A 17263-nucleotide genomic window follows, 5' to 3' on the forward strand; every position below is an offset into this window, starting at 1 on the left:
GTATAGCGAGATATGATGCTCTTGTCCATACATGTCAATAGGGGATATTAACTGGTTTTGTCTGACACTGGTAGCTACCGGATCAATAATAATCAAGAACACAAAAGGGGAGAGGGGGAAACCTTGACGGGTCTGACGGCTGATTGCAAAAGGGCGCAAAATATTTGGATGGGTAATAACTGAGGCAATTGGGTGCGAAAAAATGATCTCAATCCACTTCATAAAAGGTTGGTCCAAATCCAGATTTCTTGAGTGTCATGAACATATAGGGCCACTCCACCTGATCAAATGCATGCTGTATGCTCCAAATGCTCTGTACAAAATATTGAATAAGCGACCAAAATTCAATCACTCAAATGTTTGATTTGGAGTGACTATATTTCTGATGATATAAGATAATAAGCTTACACTTCACATAAATTGTCCCGTAAACCATAATTCGACCTTGTTTTAAAAAAACATGGTAAATAAAATGATTAGGACAGATAATAACATATGAAAAGGAAATACACACAATACTGTACTTACATTTAAACAAATTTATTTCCATCTCTATTATAAAAGATATTTACATCTTGCTTACGCAAATCACAAGATATCACAATTAAGTTTTATTTATTATCAACAGTTTTGTGTATTTATAAGATGAGAAAAACAAAACAAAATTTACAATAAGAGAATATTAAAATCAATACATTATCACAATTTTATATTGATAGTACATTGGTAATGCATCAGAGAAGTATAAGTATGTATTGCTGAATCTATTCTTTCTGCCCCACCTCCAATGTTGTGTAAAAAATGTGCCCTTCTCTGAGAACAGAGAAGGGCACAAATACATCAAACTGTATCTTGTTACAAATTACAAATACGTCCTCATCAAATGTAACAAAATAAAACACAAAATACTGCTGAGAAAATGTGGGTTATTTATTTAAAATACAAAAATACATTGTATACAAACTGATATTATCACATTTTAGACATTTAGTAGCCTCGATATGGGTTTCACCTTAACTCCCCTACATTAAATAGAAGAGCTCTGCTAATTTCCCACATAAATTTGAAGTAGCCAATCAGGATATCTTTGCGGTGCATGCTGGGTGATTTCTGTCAGTCAATACGTCCATTGATTGACTGCAGTAAACAGGCATTTGAAATGCAAATGGGGGAAGTGAACCGTTAGGCCAAAGGGATGCACTAGTTCTTTCAGATGACAATAACGCTGGCCATTTAGCAGATGCCTTTTTCAAGAGTGTTGAATATAAGTGTGAGACCTAAACCTGTCCTAAAAAAAAGTGGCTGCCTGACGAATGCATTGCCTGGGAATGACTTCACTGCGGTCAAAAGGAGGGTTTACTTACAGTAGAGAAGCAATTGAAAAAAAAAATCATTCCTTCCCTCCTGTGCTCACAAAGTAGTTTGTAGTTTCAGTAGATAAGTGTGTAAATAGTGACAAAAAGCAATCTACTGCAAAATTAAGGTAAAAAACTAGTTTATGGTAATTACATGTAGTTCACTCCTCCCCAGCACTGCGTATAACTTAGTACATTACTGTGCATTTGACTGAAGAGGCCCCTACAAACATCAGCATGCTGTGTCATTTTCTTCTTCCCCTAAATAAATGATCAAGGTGTATGACTGACTTACTGCTTGCTTAAATCCCAACAGCACTGACGAAAATTCCATTCTGTAACATATACAGATATATGTATATATATATATATATATATATATATATATATATATATATTCTAGATGTAAAACTAACAATGTACATCAGATATAAGATTGTCCAATGCTTACTAGTTCCACAGGTCTCTTTTGCAAAGAGTAGCATGTTTTTAATTGAAGCAGACCTACATTTTTTAAGTCCTTGCAATATGGACAAGTATATTTATGTATGGATAGTAAAAGTAGTTTTTAGTCACTACACACTCTCTCTACAGTATGTTAGTCTCACTGGAGCCAGGCTGCAGTATCTGAAGCGTTACAACGAGTTTAAGACATTTTCTGAACCAGGGGTAGAAAAAGGCATAAATCAGAGGATTTAGACAGGAGTTAAAATAATACAGACACATTACAAAGGCATCAGATGAAGGATTGAGCAAGGTATCTGTAAGAGCAACACAGAAATATGGGCAGAGACATATTAGAAACACAACTACAACAACACCGAGAGTCCTGGCTGCTTTCATTTCAGATTTCTTAGCAGGTACTTTCACTGAACCCTGAAGTGTGACAGCTGCAATATGAGAGCGCATGGCACGAGCCTGAGACACAGCCACCACAAACACTCTCATATACAGAACTATGATGACAGTGACAGGAATAATAAAGGACACAACCAGATCAACAAATCCTGCAATGTAGCTACTGACAACCACACACTCCCCAGAGCAGGAAATATACCTGCCTGGTTGTGTCAAGTTATCACTTAGCACCAGCATTTGAAAAATTACAGAACATATCCAACACAGACAAACACAGACTTGAACTCTTTTTTCTGTGACTTTAGTGGAGTAATGCAGAGGATCACAAATAGCCACATAGCGGTCAATAGATATGAGCACCATGGTTCCTACTGAGGCAGAACTAATGATATAGTCTAAAACATAATACAGAGTACACATGAGGTCACCAAGGAACCAGCAGCCGTCTATGAGTATAATTTGAAAGAACATGAGGAGGCCCACGAAGAAATCTGAGACAGCCAGAGAAAGGAGGAGGAGGTTGGTGGGGCTGTGGAGCTGCCTGGAGAGGAAGACCAGCAACAAAATTGTGATTCATTATATCTATAGCACACAATAAATAACATGACATATTCCACCAAACTCTTCCATTCCATGCACTAAGTCTCCCATACTTGAAGTGGGCAATTGAGATGATGACCAGCATGTTGAGAGTTGTGGTGAGCAGAGTGATGGAGGACAGTGTGATGTAAGACAGTATGAACTCAACGTGTGTACGCATTGGCTTCTTGCAGGAGGAATTGAGGAGTTGTGGGAAGCAGAGTTCAACTTCTTCCAGGATCTCCATCGTCACAGAGAGAGAAGAGTAGCTCTGCCGACTCTTTGAGCAAAGCTCTATGTAATACAGCCAATTTATAGCTGCCCTCCTTCCCCTGTCCTCTGCTGCATTTTATTCCTCTGTAGCTGAGAATTACATCTTTCATCCCACCCTCACTTCTTGCAGTCATCCTCTCCTGGGACTGGAATAACTTCTCTGACTGCAGTCATATAGTAAAATGGGATGAAGGTTTTGGATAAATGGACATAACAATTGGTTACCAACATCAGTCAATGTATACAAATTTAAATACTCTTAATATACCAAAATAATGTGTAGAAAGATTTCATGAATTTAGCAATATATATTAAAAAAAATTCCAAATCACAGATGGTTATCTCCAATTAGCCTTAAAGACCTGTTGCATGCTTCTTACACTGGACTTTGCAATTACGTAGGTGTGCATGTGGACCTCTCAAAATTTAAAAAAGCCCATCATTCATTTTATCATTTACACCTGTGCTTTTTCTACTGTGACATGTCAAAATGTGTTTTGTGAAAAGGCCAATTGTGAGAATACAAAGTTATTAGCAAATAAGAAATAAAGTATTTTTTTGTTATTATACATCCTCATTTAACTGCATTTTCTTTACTTCATCAGGCCTCAACCGTTTAGTTGGAATAATCTAAGTTTGGAAAACCACTCCCAACCTGAACCATGGGAATGTAAGTAGACATTTTTGGTTATTAAAGGTCATCAGTCAAGAGGCTGGGAACCACTGCAATAAACTGCCAATCTCCTGCTCCATTGTCCCCTCACTCACGTAGAAGATCCTGAGGTACTTGAACTCCCTCACTTGGGGAAAGGACTCATTCCCTACCCAGAGTAGGTACTCCATTGGTTTCCTACTGAGAACCATGGCGTCAGATTTAGTGGTGTGAACCGATCCAGAAAGTGCTAAACGTCACAGACCGATAATGCCAATTAAGACCACATTATCTGCCAAAAGCAGCAATAAAAGAGTGAGAGTGAAGAGATGGTCCTTTGTTCCATGACCAGGACAGAATCTTCATTGTTCCTTTTCAATGTGAGGTTCAACTATCAGCCGAACCCTCCTTTCCAGCACCTTGGAATAGACTTTACCAGGGAGGCTGAGTAGTGTAAAAACCCTGTAACTGACCAACACTCTTTGGTCTCCCTTTTTTTTTTAAAGGAGAATCACCACCCCGGCCTGCCACTCTTTGGGTACTGTCCCTGTCTTTTATACAATGTTGAAGATGTGTGTCATCCAAGCCCCTCCACACCCAAAGCTTTCAGCAGTTCTGGACAGATCTTAACAATCCCCAGGGCTTTGCCACTGTGGAGTTTTTTGACTACCTCAATGACTTCTACCAAGGAAATTGACAAATATCCCTTATCAGCCTCCAGCTCTGCCTCTACCATAGTTGGTGTTAATTGGATTCAGGAGTTCCTTTAAAGTTCACCTTCCACTGCCTGATTACTTCCTCAGTTGAGGTCAACAGCATCCCATCCTTACTGTACACAGCTTGGATGGTTCCCCATTTAGAAACTTCGCCTACTTTGCCTCTTTCACGGCAGAGGCCTTTCATTACTTTGCCGCCTCCATTGTCCTCTGACATAACATATCCCAGAAAGACTCCTTCTTTAGACGCATGGCTTCCCTGACCACCGGTGTTCCCCACGGTGTTCAAGGGTTACCACCCCTTGAGGGACCTAAGACCTTGACACCACAGCTCCCCGCCGCAGCTTCACCAATGGAAGCTTTGAACATTGCCCACTCGGGTTCAATGCCCCCAACCTCCACAAGGATACCGAAAAAAGCCCAGCAGGAGGTGCGTAATGGATTTCAAATTGACCCGGAGAAGAAACTAAATCAAATGAATCTTTATAAAGTTGAAATAAAGAATCTCAGAGCAGGAATCCAAATTGGTTTTGTCCTTTATGTTTGCAAACAGGAGAGCTGGTTTCACAGGCACAGAGTACAGAGTGCAATGAAAAGAGTCTCGAAGGGGTATAATTTATACAACAAATACAACAAACCCAAACAACCCCTCAACCTCCACAGTCGCACAAGAAAAAGATAGATGTGTTGCCTATCACACCCTTCCCATGAGCCATGAGTCCATGTTCTCGCTACAATTTTTTTCCCATGGGTTCAATACAAAACATTCACACAGTAGCTCTTATTCACATGGCGATAAGGAAGCCATCCACAGTAATTTCCCATAACAGGTGTGAGTGGAAGATCTCTCAGACAGGGGCCTCGACCAGACATTCCCAGTTCACCCGCCCTACCCGTTTGGGCTTACCAGGTCTGTCCATAGACGTCCCCCTCCCCCTGACCTAATTCATCACCAGATGGTAATTACTTGAGCGCTCTGCCCCTCTCTTTACTTGAGTGTCCAAAACATGCAGTCTCAAATCAGACAATACATTCAGAAAATAGACCGTCGACCTTTGGCCTAGGGTGGAGATTTACAAGATATATGAGAGTACACAGAAAATCTGCAAACTTTCTTAAGCTAACGCTAGTATTAGCTAGCTAGCTTGGTTGGCAGAACTCTGAACAAGACATTTTAGGCGACCAATGTTCCAATTAACTTTGATGAAATAAAAACGCACAGTGAGAGAGAGTCACTATTTAAGAAGAAAACAAGTTTTGAATCGTTCACAGTGCCATGGTTAGCATTGCTAAGCCTCTGTCCTGATTGACAGGTTGGTGTGTAGCCACGACCTGAAGCATCCCCTGCTTTGTTTTCTATTTTAAAATAAATGGGACCATAATTTACAAAATGAACAAGTGTGTTGAAGAAGACTTGAAATTAGTGATTGTGACCATAAACTAATTATGAAGATGTTTATTGTAGTAATAAATCAAATAACAATTAGGATAATTTTCCCATAGACTTCTATAGAACCTGACTTATTTTTGCAACCAGTGGAAGTTAGATTGAATGTAGGTTTAAGGTGCTTCCGCATTGGCTTCACTTTTCAGGCCCGGAAGCTTTGTCCATTATTTTTACAGTCTATGGGTGTAGACATCTCTGTAACACTTTCAAATGCCCAGTCTACTTCCTACCCCCTTACTTCCAGCGCCCTTGCTCAGACCACACCCATTTGCCAACTTGGCCTTTATTTTGATCAATTACACACCTGTAAGCTTTTTTGACTACATCCTGCACAGTTGTGACTTTAGTACAGCCACGAGAGGTCGCAGCCTAACAACAAACGTAAATATGGGTCGATATGAGCTGCTTGAACAATCGACCCATATGGTCGTTTTCTGGGTGAGGACTATCTGCTCACACAGACTCACAAGGTAAAAACATTAAAATCTTGATTACACTGGTAAATATTAACAAAAAATGATGAGGCTCATGTGTCTTGGAGGCCAATAGAAGAGAACACTCCCCCTCACCTTTTTCAAACAGTCAACAATGAAATTTGGCTCTGTTATGACAGAAACAATGTAACAAAGGTCCCGGACTGGAATCAAACAATTTTGATCTCCAATTGATACTGAGCACATTTATGGACACCAGACGATGAATTCTTTCTAAACCCACTCCATTAGGTTTTTTTTCTCATTAGATTGACATTGTTAGTGGATATTTATGGTAATAATACTATTGTGAATTTGACCTTCTGACCTTTATTGTTTAGTAGGATGACAGTGCCTCTGGGATGTGACGTTTGACACAGGTGACCACGGTTCACATTTTTTATTTATTATCAACAGTCAACAATGGTCTTTTTTAATCATGACCACAATCTTTTCTCAAACTTATCCAAGATGATTTTGTGCCTCAACCAAAGTGGTGCACTTACACTTACACCACAACTACTCTATCAATCAGTGCAGAGGATTTGATGGAAAATGAGTGGCCTTTCTAGAATACATTAGTGACCCTGTTGTTTTACTTGTTAGCAGAGGTGTCAAAAGTATTCACATTCATTACTCAGGTCGAAATATATATATACTAGGGTTTAAAAAGACTTCTGTAGAAGTTGAAGTATCAACTCAAGCTTTTTACTCAAGTAAAAGTGTAAACATACTGGTTTCAAAACTACTTAAAGTATAAAAGTAAAAGTAATGTAAGGGGGAAAAAAATTATCAATATGCTTTTTCAAATTAGACGGCGGGTTTTGGAAACAATTAGCTTGTGGTACTTGGGTGTGCATGGCTTGCAGCGCATTGGAAAGGAGTTGTTTTTTAATCCAACCATTTTGAAAAATTCTTCCAGGTATGGCCAGGGATGTAGAAGGGTTGGCTGGTCTTCCTGGCTACCAACCTCCTCGCTGGTGCTTGGTTGGGACATATCGCTCGAGTTCTCTTGAGTCTCTGCCACGGACATCTTCGCACTAGGCTACATACATCTTCTATTTCCTTGCTGGAGTGTGACGTGATTTGTGTCATATGCAGGTGCGATGGATCGTGTACAAACCAATAGGGTGTCAGAATTGTATATGTTTATACTTCTCATCCAACCACAATCAAATTCACTCTATCCGGATGGCGCGATTTATCTGGATAGGTTTTTTTTTTTTGTGTGTTTTTTTGAACGAGGACAAGCCGGAATGAAAACAAGCCGAACTGAAATAGGAGTAACCAGGCTATTTTTAAAATGTAAGGAGTAGAAAGTACAGATAATTGCGTGAAAATGTAAGGAGTAGAAGTAAAAAGTCTGCTGTAAAATAATTATTATAGCAAAGTATAGATAACAAATTTCTACTTAAGTAAGGTAACGAAGTATTTGTACTTCGTTACTTGACACCTCTGCTTATTAGTGGAAACCTGCTGCATGTTTGTTTGAGTGGATGCCCAGGCTGGCTGTCCACAGTGGTGCAGTTTAATTGGTCTCAAGGGTTAATGAAGATAACAACATGTTGACCATTGAGACTCTAATGACCGTATTTTGCTTCTGACTTTTCAGTGTCAGCAATTACTCTTCACTTCTTACACAAAAAGACACTAAATATGATATATTGAATCTTTTTTTCGATAATTTTCCTGCGTTGTGAATTATTTGCTTAGTGGAACATCTCATGAGGCCAACAGACAGTAGCCGTTGGTTCATACAGTAATTAGCTGATAAAGTGTTGCTATAGCCAACCCTGTTCCGTGAGGCCTGTTTACCCCTGTAGAGTTGGCACACTGGGGAGGTCACAGTCGAGGACCTAATGACACTCATTACAGTAGGCATACATCACCTCTGGGCTTGTTGTTGTTGCTATTAAAATGACAGTATCTAAATAATGTAAGTTAAGATGAAATGATACATAACTTATTCATCATTGTCAATGAAAATGTCCTTAATACACTGTCACAAAAAGCAAATACGTATAGGGAAATCAATCTTTTTTTACTAGCTATTTACGATTTATTTGAATTATCCAACATTTGGCAAAACATTTTTTTGTAAGGCAGTGGTCAGTAGAGATATTGATTCAGGATGTTCAAAGCCTCAGTATGCTTCAAATGAACATCTGGCCACATCTTAAGGCAAGTGTTCTTTTCCATATAGCCACACTTGGAGGCACAACAAAAGACAGCCATCATAGCCTCCTGCTGGCTGCATTCCTTTGCCTCCCCAATACCTCTGCATATTGTGCAAATAAGGGTGTTGGGTTGATGGTTTGGGAAAGTTACAATTATTGGACCAATCGTTTTCAAACACTATTCGATGATCATTTTTTTCACTAATACACTTAAATATCACCTGGGTTGTGTTCAATTCAGTAAAGGTGTGAGTAGTAAGAAGACAAGTAACCAGGTCATGCCATTTCCCTCTGGTCAGCGCAGTCTGTGGGAATTTTGGATTTAAAAGGTTGGTTTCCCCCTGGGCAAAATGTTATGATTCCAGGCAGACAGTAGCCATCTGTAAGATTACAAAAAATATTTGATAACCACTAGATATCATGGCACAGGAAGCTCTGAACAAATTCTGTTTTTGTTCTCATGTCTAGGGGAATTAATTAACACTAAGCCTTGCGGCTATACCAGCTACTAACAGGCCACACCATGTACTGAGTTCCATCATCTGTTGCTGAAAGGATGCAGAACTATTTGAACCCCAGTGAGTCTGACTCGCCTTCTGAGGCGTCGCTTTGTTTAAACTGGGTGTCCTCTTGCATATCGCCAACCGTACACTGACTGTTCACAGCTCAGCGCTTGTTTCAATTCATTTAGGGTAACATATAAACATAGAAAGAGATTAAACCAAAATGACTACCGGGTTGAGGGTTATTAGTCATTGACCATCAGACTCAACAAACGGACTCACTTGCTGCTTTAGCTTTGGGTCATAGTCCTGTTGACAGGTGAACCTTTGGCCCAGTCAGAGGTCCTGAAAGCTCTGGGCCAGGTTTTCATTAAGGATATCTCTGTACTTTGCTCTGTTCAACTTTCCCTCAACCCTAATCAGTCACTGCTGCTGCAAAACACCCCCACAGCAGCTGCCACCACCATGCCCACCATTGGGATTGTGTTGCGCAGGTGCCTGGTTTCGTCCAGACATGATGCTAAGAATTGAGGCCAAACTGTTTAATATTGGTTTTATCAGACTAGAGAATCTTGTTTGCCACAGTCTGAGAGTCCTTTAAGTGCTTTATTGAGGAGAGGTGTCTTTTACTGAGGAGAGGCTTCTGTCTGGCCACTCTGTCAGGAAGCCCAGATTGGTGGAGTGTTGCAGTGATAGTTGTCCTTCTGAAAATGTCTTCAATCTCCATACAGGATCTCTGTAGCTCAGAGCTCAGAAGAGTGACCACTAGGTTCTTGGTCCCCTCTCTTACCAAAGATCTTCTTGCATTGCTCAGTTTTGCCAGGCGGCCAGCTCTAGGTTTGGTCCAGTTTGTTCCAAACTTCTTACATTTAAGAATTATTTACAAAAATCCACTGTGCTATTGGGAACCCTTAAAGGAGAATTTCGGCCAATTTTTGGCACTATAAATATGCCTGTACTTTCGTTTGAAAAAAACCTGACCCGAATCGGTGCAGGCAACACGGAGTAGCTGCAGCTACGTGTACAAGCTTCCACTGAGCTAAAACGGCAGTTGTCCGGGCAAGTCTTAGAGTGCCTTTGTGCCTCTTAACAGACACAAAATGCAATTAAAATGTCTGTGCAACATGAACAGGGCCCTTACATGACAACAAGATGCGTTTTCAACTCAGACATTGTTTTATTCCACCTACCCTGTCTCGATTCTGCTGGTAGCTAGCTCGCCCTGTTAGCTGCTAGCTGTTAGCTGCTAGCTTCCGTCGGTGATAAGTGTGTTCAGCCAAAATATCACGCAGCAGTTCCGTGTGTATTTGTACCTCATCCATTTTGTGTGTGATCGATCTGGTGTTGGTGAGTAGGAGGCTTGGCAGTGTCGATCAGTGTAGTAGTTCCCTTAGCCGCCCTAGCAGGCACAACCTTGCTTCTCAGAGCGATCTGCACACTGTTTACCTTTTCCTGCTACACCGGAACTTCAGCGCGAGACTACAGATATTGAGGGGGAATAAACTTCAAGTTTTCATTGCAAAGGCATGACCTGTCCTCTGAAGGACATAGCCAGACCGCTGGGCGCTCACTGGATTGTTTTCGGGAGCGGGAGGCGACGAAGGCGGGGAGAAATCAGAAGCAAGGATGCCAGCCGATCGGGCCTGCTAGCGCGGCCAAAACTACCACACAAATTGACACAGCCAAGCCTCCTACTCACCAACACCAGATCGATCACACACAAAATGGATGAGGTACAAATACACATGGAACTGCTGCATGATATTTTGACTGAACACACTTATCACGGACAGCAGCTAGCAGCTAACAGCTAGCAGCTAACAGGGCGAGCTAGCTACCAATACAATACGAGACAGGGTAGGTGGAATAAAACAATGTCTGAGTTAAAAACGCATCTTGTTGTCACGTAAGGGCCCTGTTCATGTTGCACAGACATTTTAATTGCATTTTGTGTCTGTTAAGAGGCACAAAGGCACTCTAAAACTTGCCCAGACAACTGCCGTTTCAGCTCACTGGAAGCTTGTACAAGATTAACGTAAAATTGGCCAGAATTCTCCTTTAATGAAGCAGAAATGTTTTTGCAGCCTCCGCAAGATCTGTCCCTCGACACATCTCAGTCTCTGAGCTATTGACGTCATGACTGTTTTTTGCTCTGATATGTATTGTCAGCTGTGCTCAAAGATGATCAAGAAAAATGGGAGGCACCTGAGCTAAATTTCAAGTTTCATAGTAAAGGGTAGTCATTGCAGGTGAAAGCCGTTTTTCTGCAAATACCAATTCCCTGTCAGAATACTTTCTGAATGCACTGCATGTAACCAAAAATATCATACATGTAATGAATGTAATCAAAACATGAATATTGACTGACAAAACACTTCCTTTATCAGCACAGAGTTAATAAAATTAATCATTCCTCAACAATTAGTTTTTCTCAATTGTTTACACACAAATACTGGTACTTGAGACACAATGACCACAACATGTAACTCATGCACCAATCCCCTGAACCAATTCTGCTAAACTACAAGCACAATTCCTGCTTTACACTCAAATTGCAGTTCTAAAACACACTTTTTTCAAAACCCTACACACAATTCTCTGCATTTGGCACAACTTTCATGAAGAAAATCTCTTGTTTTCACAAGGAACACACTGCCATTCAAATATGCACACTGACTCATCACATGGGCAAACACCTGTCACACAGTTTTACAATTAGCAATCAGAGCTTTAGCATAAAGGGGCAACAGGTGAGCTCTTCTGTTTTGGAATTTTTTTTCTGCCTGGAGCAGAGCATGTGAGCGGAATGGAGCAGGAGCGAGCGGGGAGAGCGGGCGGGTCTTAGACAGAGCGCAGAGCGGCATTTTTACAGTTTTTCTCAATTGCTAAAACACTAAACCCTTTTGCACTTTTCACCTGTTTAGACACAACTTGCCAAGACATTTTCATTGTGATGCACCCGTGCTGCATAATGGTGAGCACAGGTGACAAAAGTCAAACACAATTAAAGCACAGGTGTCACCACTTGAACACAACAACTCAAAATTGATCACACTTGTGGCTAATGATGTGAGGGAACATATAAGCCAGTTCAGAGAGCACTGGTTTGTGAGGCCCTACAATGGATAGAAATCTGAGAGGAAGAGTTAGTGTGAGAGGAGGTTGAGGTGGTCAGCGAAGACAAAGAACATCTAATGAAATCAGAGCTACTGTGATTGACCATGTTCTTGTCCATGGTATGAGCATGAGGGAGGCTGGACAAAGGGTACAACCAAACATCAGTAGATTCACTGTGTCCACCATAATCCGAAGATTTAGAGAAGAGAACAGGTAATTACCTTTTTTTGACATTATAGTACAGTATGTAAATGTTAACAGCAATTACTGTATGACATACTATATACTGTAGCCTCTCTACTGTTGATCGTGTCCTCAAGTGCAACAGACTGCACATGAAACAGCTATACAGAGTGCCCTTTGATCGCAACTCAGACAGAGTCAAAGAGCAAAGATTCCAGTATGTACAGGTTGGCATATATCCAGACACATTCAATGTTGATTACTCTAAGTAGTGATTTACTGTAGTGGCCTAAATCGCTTTTTCTGTGTCACTTACAAAACTATATCTATTTCTACAGAGGGTTTTTCAACTGGATGCAATGGAAAGACCCCATGAATACATCTACATGGATGAAGCTGGGTTTAATCTCACCAAAAGGAGAAGGAGAGGCCGTAATGTGATTGGCCATCGGGCCATTGTTGGTGTTCCTGGGCAGCGTGGTGGCAATGTCACATTATGTGCTGCCATCAGCAATCATGGGGTTGTCCACCATCATGCCAGCCTGGGGCCCTACAACACTCACCAGCTCCTCATTTTCCTCAATCACATGCGAGATGCTCTGTTAGGGCAGCAGGATGAGCATCCCATCTATGTTGTTGTTTGGGACAATGTGAGTTTTCACAGAGCCCTCCAGGTTAGAGAGTGGTTCAATATGAACCAAGGTTTTATCAATCTTTGCCTTCCACCGTACTCCCCTTTCCTAAACCCCATTGAGGAATTCTTCTCCTCATGGCAGTGGAAGGTATATGAACGCCAACCTTACACCAGGGTAAATCTCCTGCAAGCCATGGGACTTGCCTGTGGTGACATAGGTGTGGAGGCATGCCAAGCCTGGATACGGCATGTCAGGGTTTTTTTCCCCCCCGTTGCCTGGCCAGACAAAATGTGGCCTGTGATGTGGATGAAGTCCTGTGGCCTGACCCAGTACAGAGACATGATGCTGTGGCTGAGTAATGCACTTATTTGTATATTTTTGTACTTTTATTTTTACATGGGCTTACTGTACACAAGTGGCAAACGCATAAGATTTGTTTGTTTTTACAAGTGCTACGTGTAAATGCACAAGATTTCTGTTTTGTCTTTTTGTACAAGTGCTAAATGCACAGGTTTTTTTTGTTTTGCAACATGCATTTAGCCTACAGTGAACAATAAACATTTATTTCTCCAGCTTCATGTCCTGAGCATTGTGTTTTCTATTTTTCTACGTAGTGTTTAGTGACTGTTCAGCAGTGTTTTTAATTTTGATCAGTGTTGGGAGTAACGCGTTACAAAAGTAACGCAATTACAGTAATGTATTCCTTTTTGCTGTAACGCAGTAATATAACGCATTACTAATTAAATTTCGGTAATATTATACTCGTTACAATCTCAGTAACGCGAGTTACAACGCATTTTAACGCAACATTTAGTGTTGCATTGTTTTTTTTTAAAGAATTCACCAACACCGCGACACATTTCTTCACAGGAAAAAAAAGCCGTATTATTTTCCTGTCGCTGTATTCGATGGTTGAGATGACTGCAGAGACAGATACATTGGCGAGATGGATATTATTTTCAGGAGTTATTACGCTGCGTTGAAGTGAGCTGTCCTGTTTCTGTTCCCGTGGTCAGAACCAGAGACCGTACGGACAGCATGTATGTCCCAACAGGTGACGGTACGTCAGCGGCTGACAGATATAAACATGTCGGGAATTAATGTTGAGGCTTGCTACACGTAAATATCATTGCATTTTATCAGCAGTAGAGAGTAACTATGCCTGTAGTGGAATGGCTTCGAATGACGGCCAAAAACGCTTGTCTTTTACCGTGACCATTTACTGTTCAATATGTTGCAGTTTTACAAACAAGAAAGTGGACATGTTGCATCTCAGTAAGCTAGCAAGAGTAGCTACACAACAGACAACTTCCGTGTGGCCTACTTCAAAATAAAAGCACTTCCTGTGACGGTTCGCAGTAAAACTATATTACTGTTAAATAAGGTTGTGTAGGCTACCTTTTCACAAATCAGCTGTAAATCAAGTACTGTAAATAACGTTAATAGTGAGTTTTAATCACACTATAATTGAACATTTCATTTAGAGTGTTTTAACCTAAACAACATGAATTTCTTATTGAAGTGCTATAAACAAACATTTTACAACAATGCCATACTTTTGAGTATTTTCATTTTCTCCTACTTCCCTATTATACATTTTACTTATCTATTTTGTATAGCTTTAGTTACTTTCCATATTTATATTAATTATACAAAATATGAATAATCGATGTATTAAAGTGGATAAAGACGAGACTTTATTGATCCGGTGGTGAAATTCACAAGCTAGCTGCCAAATCAAACTTCCCCTGTTATTTTGGTGAAAGTAACTCAAAAGTAGTGCAAAAGTAGTGTAACGCATTACAATTCAGAGACAGTAATATTGTAATATAACTAATTACTCTCAAATGACAGTAACTAGTAATCTATAATATATTACATTTTGGAAGTAACTTGCCCAACACTGTTTTTGATTGACTCGGGGCACGATTTGACAACAGTTCAGTTTTGAGCACAGATTGAACTGTTTTGAGGTGAAAGTTTGGTTTTGCAAGAAGAGTCTGAGGTTTTGTGAATGTAGCTTGAAAATTGGGTTTTGTGTTCACAGTTTAGAGAAAAGGAGAGCAGCTTTCAAGAAATGTGTCTTAGCAATCAAGAAAAACTGTAAAAGGACGGAGCGTCGCTCTATTTCCCGCTCCAATTTCGCTCCGCTCACACCACGAGTCTGAAGCATGCTCAGTCAAGCCTGACCCAGAATCCATCTGTCTTGCACTGTCATCAACAGACTATTTTCATTAAAACCTCGGCTCAATAATGGAGTTGATGTTTTCCTTTTTTGGAGCGAGCGGGGGGCGATGTTGAGTGGAGCGCGAAGCAAACTGCGTTGAGCTCTGAGGGATAATGAGCGGAGCGGCCTGATGTAGCTTTGAGCGGGGGAGCGGAGGGGTGAACAGTTCCGTGAGCTGAGATTCTCACCGCTCCACTCCGCTCATATGCTCTGGCCTGGAGATGGAAAGTGTATGACCAAAATCCACAAACGCGTATACCCCTTCTCCAAACTATGGAAGATGCATGTGGAGATATAGCAGTTGATTTTCATGGCTGGATTCGCCATGCTAGGCGATATTTCCCCCGCTGCTTGGCCAGGGAAAACATTGCTTGTGATGTGGATGAGGTGCTGTGGCCAGACCCAAACAGAAGAGAGGATGCAGCATAGTTTTTTTTTACTGTAACTGTATACAGTAAATTCTTCTGTGTTGTATGTAGACCACTGTATGGGCAACTTTGCGTTGGTTGGGATGTACATTGTTTTTGTCGGAAAAATAAAATATATTTCTTACCGTGTATTTGTGTGTTCTGAGTATAAAAACAATATTCTCAAATATTTTACAACACACTTATGTACTGTCTGTAGTATGTGTAACACTGAACACAAAAACGGCCTAAGTCATTATGATGAATGGTGTTTTCCATTCATCATAGTGTTTTACATTGAGCACATCAGTGTTCAACTGGTTCTTCTAAATGTCTATTCATATGATGGTTTATGTGTGTCATTTGAAAACAAAATACCATTTTGAGAAGAAATAACATTGTTTTGAATGTAAAGTTTCATTGTGCAGGAGAATTGAGAGGTTCTGCCCATTGTGTGTATGTTTTTGATTTGTGTGTAGAGTTCTGAGAGTATGAGGATTGCTTTCAGAAAATGTGTGTAAACAATCGAGAAAAACTGTAAAGTGAGAACATTTTAGGTATAATTAAAGTCTAATGTCTCGGTGTTTATAACTAATTTACGTCTGTTTTAACATTCATTTCATAAATGGCATTTGAAAAAGTGACCAGCTTTTTTGCTTTGTTATTAATGCATAAAAAAGGTAAACTTCCAACATGCCTTGTAATGCGAGGCTTGGTTTTTATTGCAGAAATAGTCATGCTTTTCTTTCTAAGCTTGTTGCTGCTACTTTTTGTCTGTGATTGACTACGGCGATGTTTTAACATATGTATGCATCTTATTAATGGCTTCACTCCTTAGATACCATGGAGCACTAAGGTTTATCTTAAATCTCAGGCCCTAACTCACCATTGCTCCCTGTGTGCTGGTGCTGGTCGGCCGGCTTTGTCAATCAGGAAACTTAATCGCTGGCCTTGCCTTATTTAAAAGGCAATTCTTGCTTCCTTCATATCTATGTACATTTATCCATCTGAAAAATGCTGGAGGCTCCTGTCTCCACTCTGTGACATATTCGCAAGACTTACTCTATCTCTCTGTCCTCAATGTCCGTCTTGAAATGCAAAAGAAAGGCTTCTATGTTTGCTGCTGCTGGGACTTCTCTTTAAATGTTTTCAAAAGTACGTTGAAGGTGTTGCAGAAGGGTACATCAGGTTGTAAATGCTTTGACTGAGCTATTTGCCGCTGTGTGATCTATACAAATACCTGAGTCTTCTTTTTGTTGTTGGTATAATCGTGGCGTGATTTGAAATTGTATTGTCTGTTATATATATATATTTATGTAATTAATTGCTGTTGTGCTCACTCATTTGTAGTGTGTGAACATTGCAGAAATGAGAGATTTCACATTGTTCCCTCCCTGTAAACACGTATGAACCACACTGTGCAGCGACTGTAATGATAGAGCATGTGGCCTGTTTGCTCGCATGCTGAAACTCAGTTTGATTTCAAAAGAAAAAGTAGTTCTTAAGTAATATTTTAAGATATATCTTCAGTTTTATTGCACCTTGGGATCAGCAGGCACATGTCATACATGTGCTTCAACAACTTCATATTGACAAATCTGATTGGCTTACATTAAAAAGTTCTACTTACGTGACAAGTAGGTTAAACATCACACAGTAAA

At 40.3% G+C, this 17263-nt stretch overlaps 2 protein-coding genes across 2 annotated transcripts; one reads left to right on the plus strand and one right to left on the minus strand.

Moving 5' to 3' along the window:
- Positions 1 to 1943: 1943 nt before the first annotated feature.
- LOC116050368 (trace amine-associated receptor 4-like) lies at positions 1944 to 3039 on the minus strand. Its single transcript, XM_031300374.1, has 2 exons — positions 2867 to 3039; positions 1944 to 2754 (listed from the first exon to the last, which is right to left on the minus strand). Exons 1-2 carry the CDS (start codon positions 3037 to 3039, stop codon positions 1944 to 1946), a joined length of 984 nt encoding a protein of 327 aa, XP_031156234.1.
- Positions 3040 to 12453: 9414 nt separating this feature from the next.
- Positions 12454 to 13546, plus strand: LOC118495662. The gene is made up of 2 exons (XM_036004624.1): positions 12454 to 12560; positions 12672 to 13546. The coding sequence occupies exons 1-2, from the start codon at positions 12486 to 12488 to the stop codon at positions 13428 to 13430; spliced, it is 834 nt and encodes a 277-aa protein (XP_035860517.1). The 5' UTR covers positions 12454 to 12485; the 3' UTR covers positions 13431 to 13546.
- Positions 13547 to 17263: the final 3717 nt, after the last annotated feature.

Source organism: Sander lucioperca, chromosome 8 (assembly GCF_008315115.2).
Source record: "Sander lucioperca isolate FBNREF2018 chromosome 8, SLUC_FBN_1.2, whole genome shotgun sequence".
In the NCBI taxonomy this organism is placed as follows: domain Eukaryota; kingdom Metazoa; phylum Chordata; class Actinopteri; order Perciformes; family Percidae; genus Sander; species Sander lucioperca.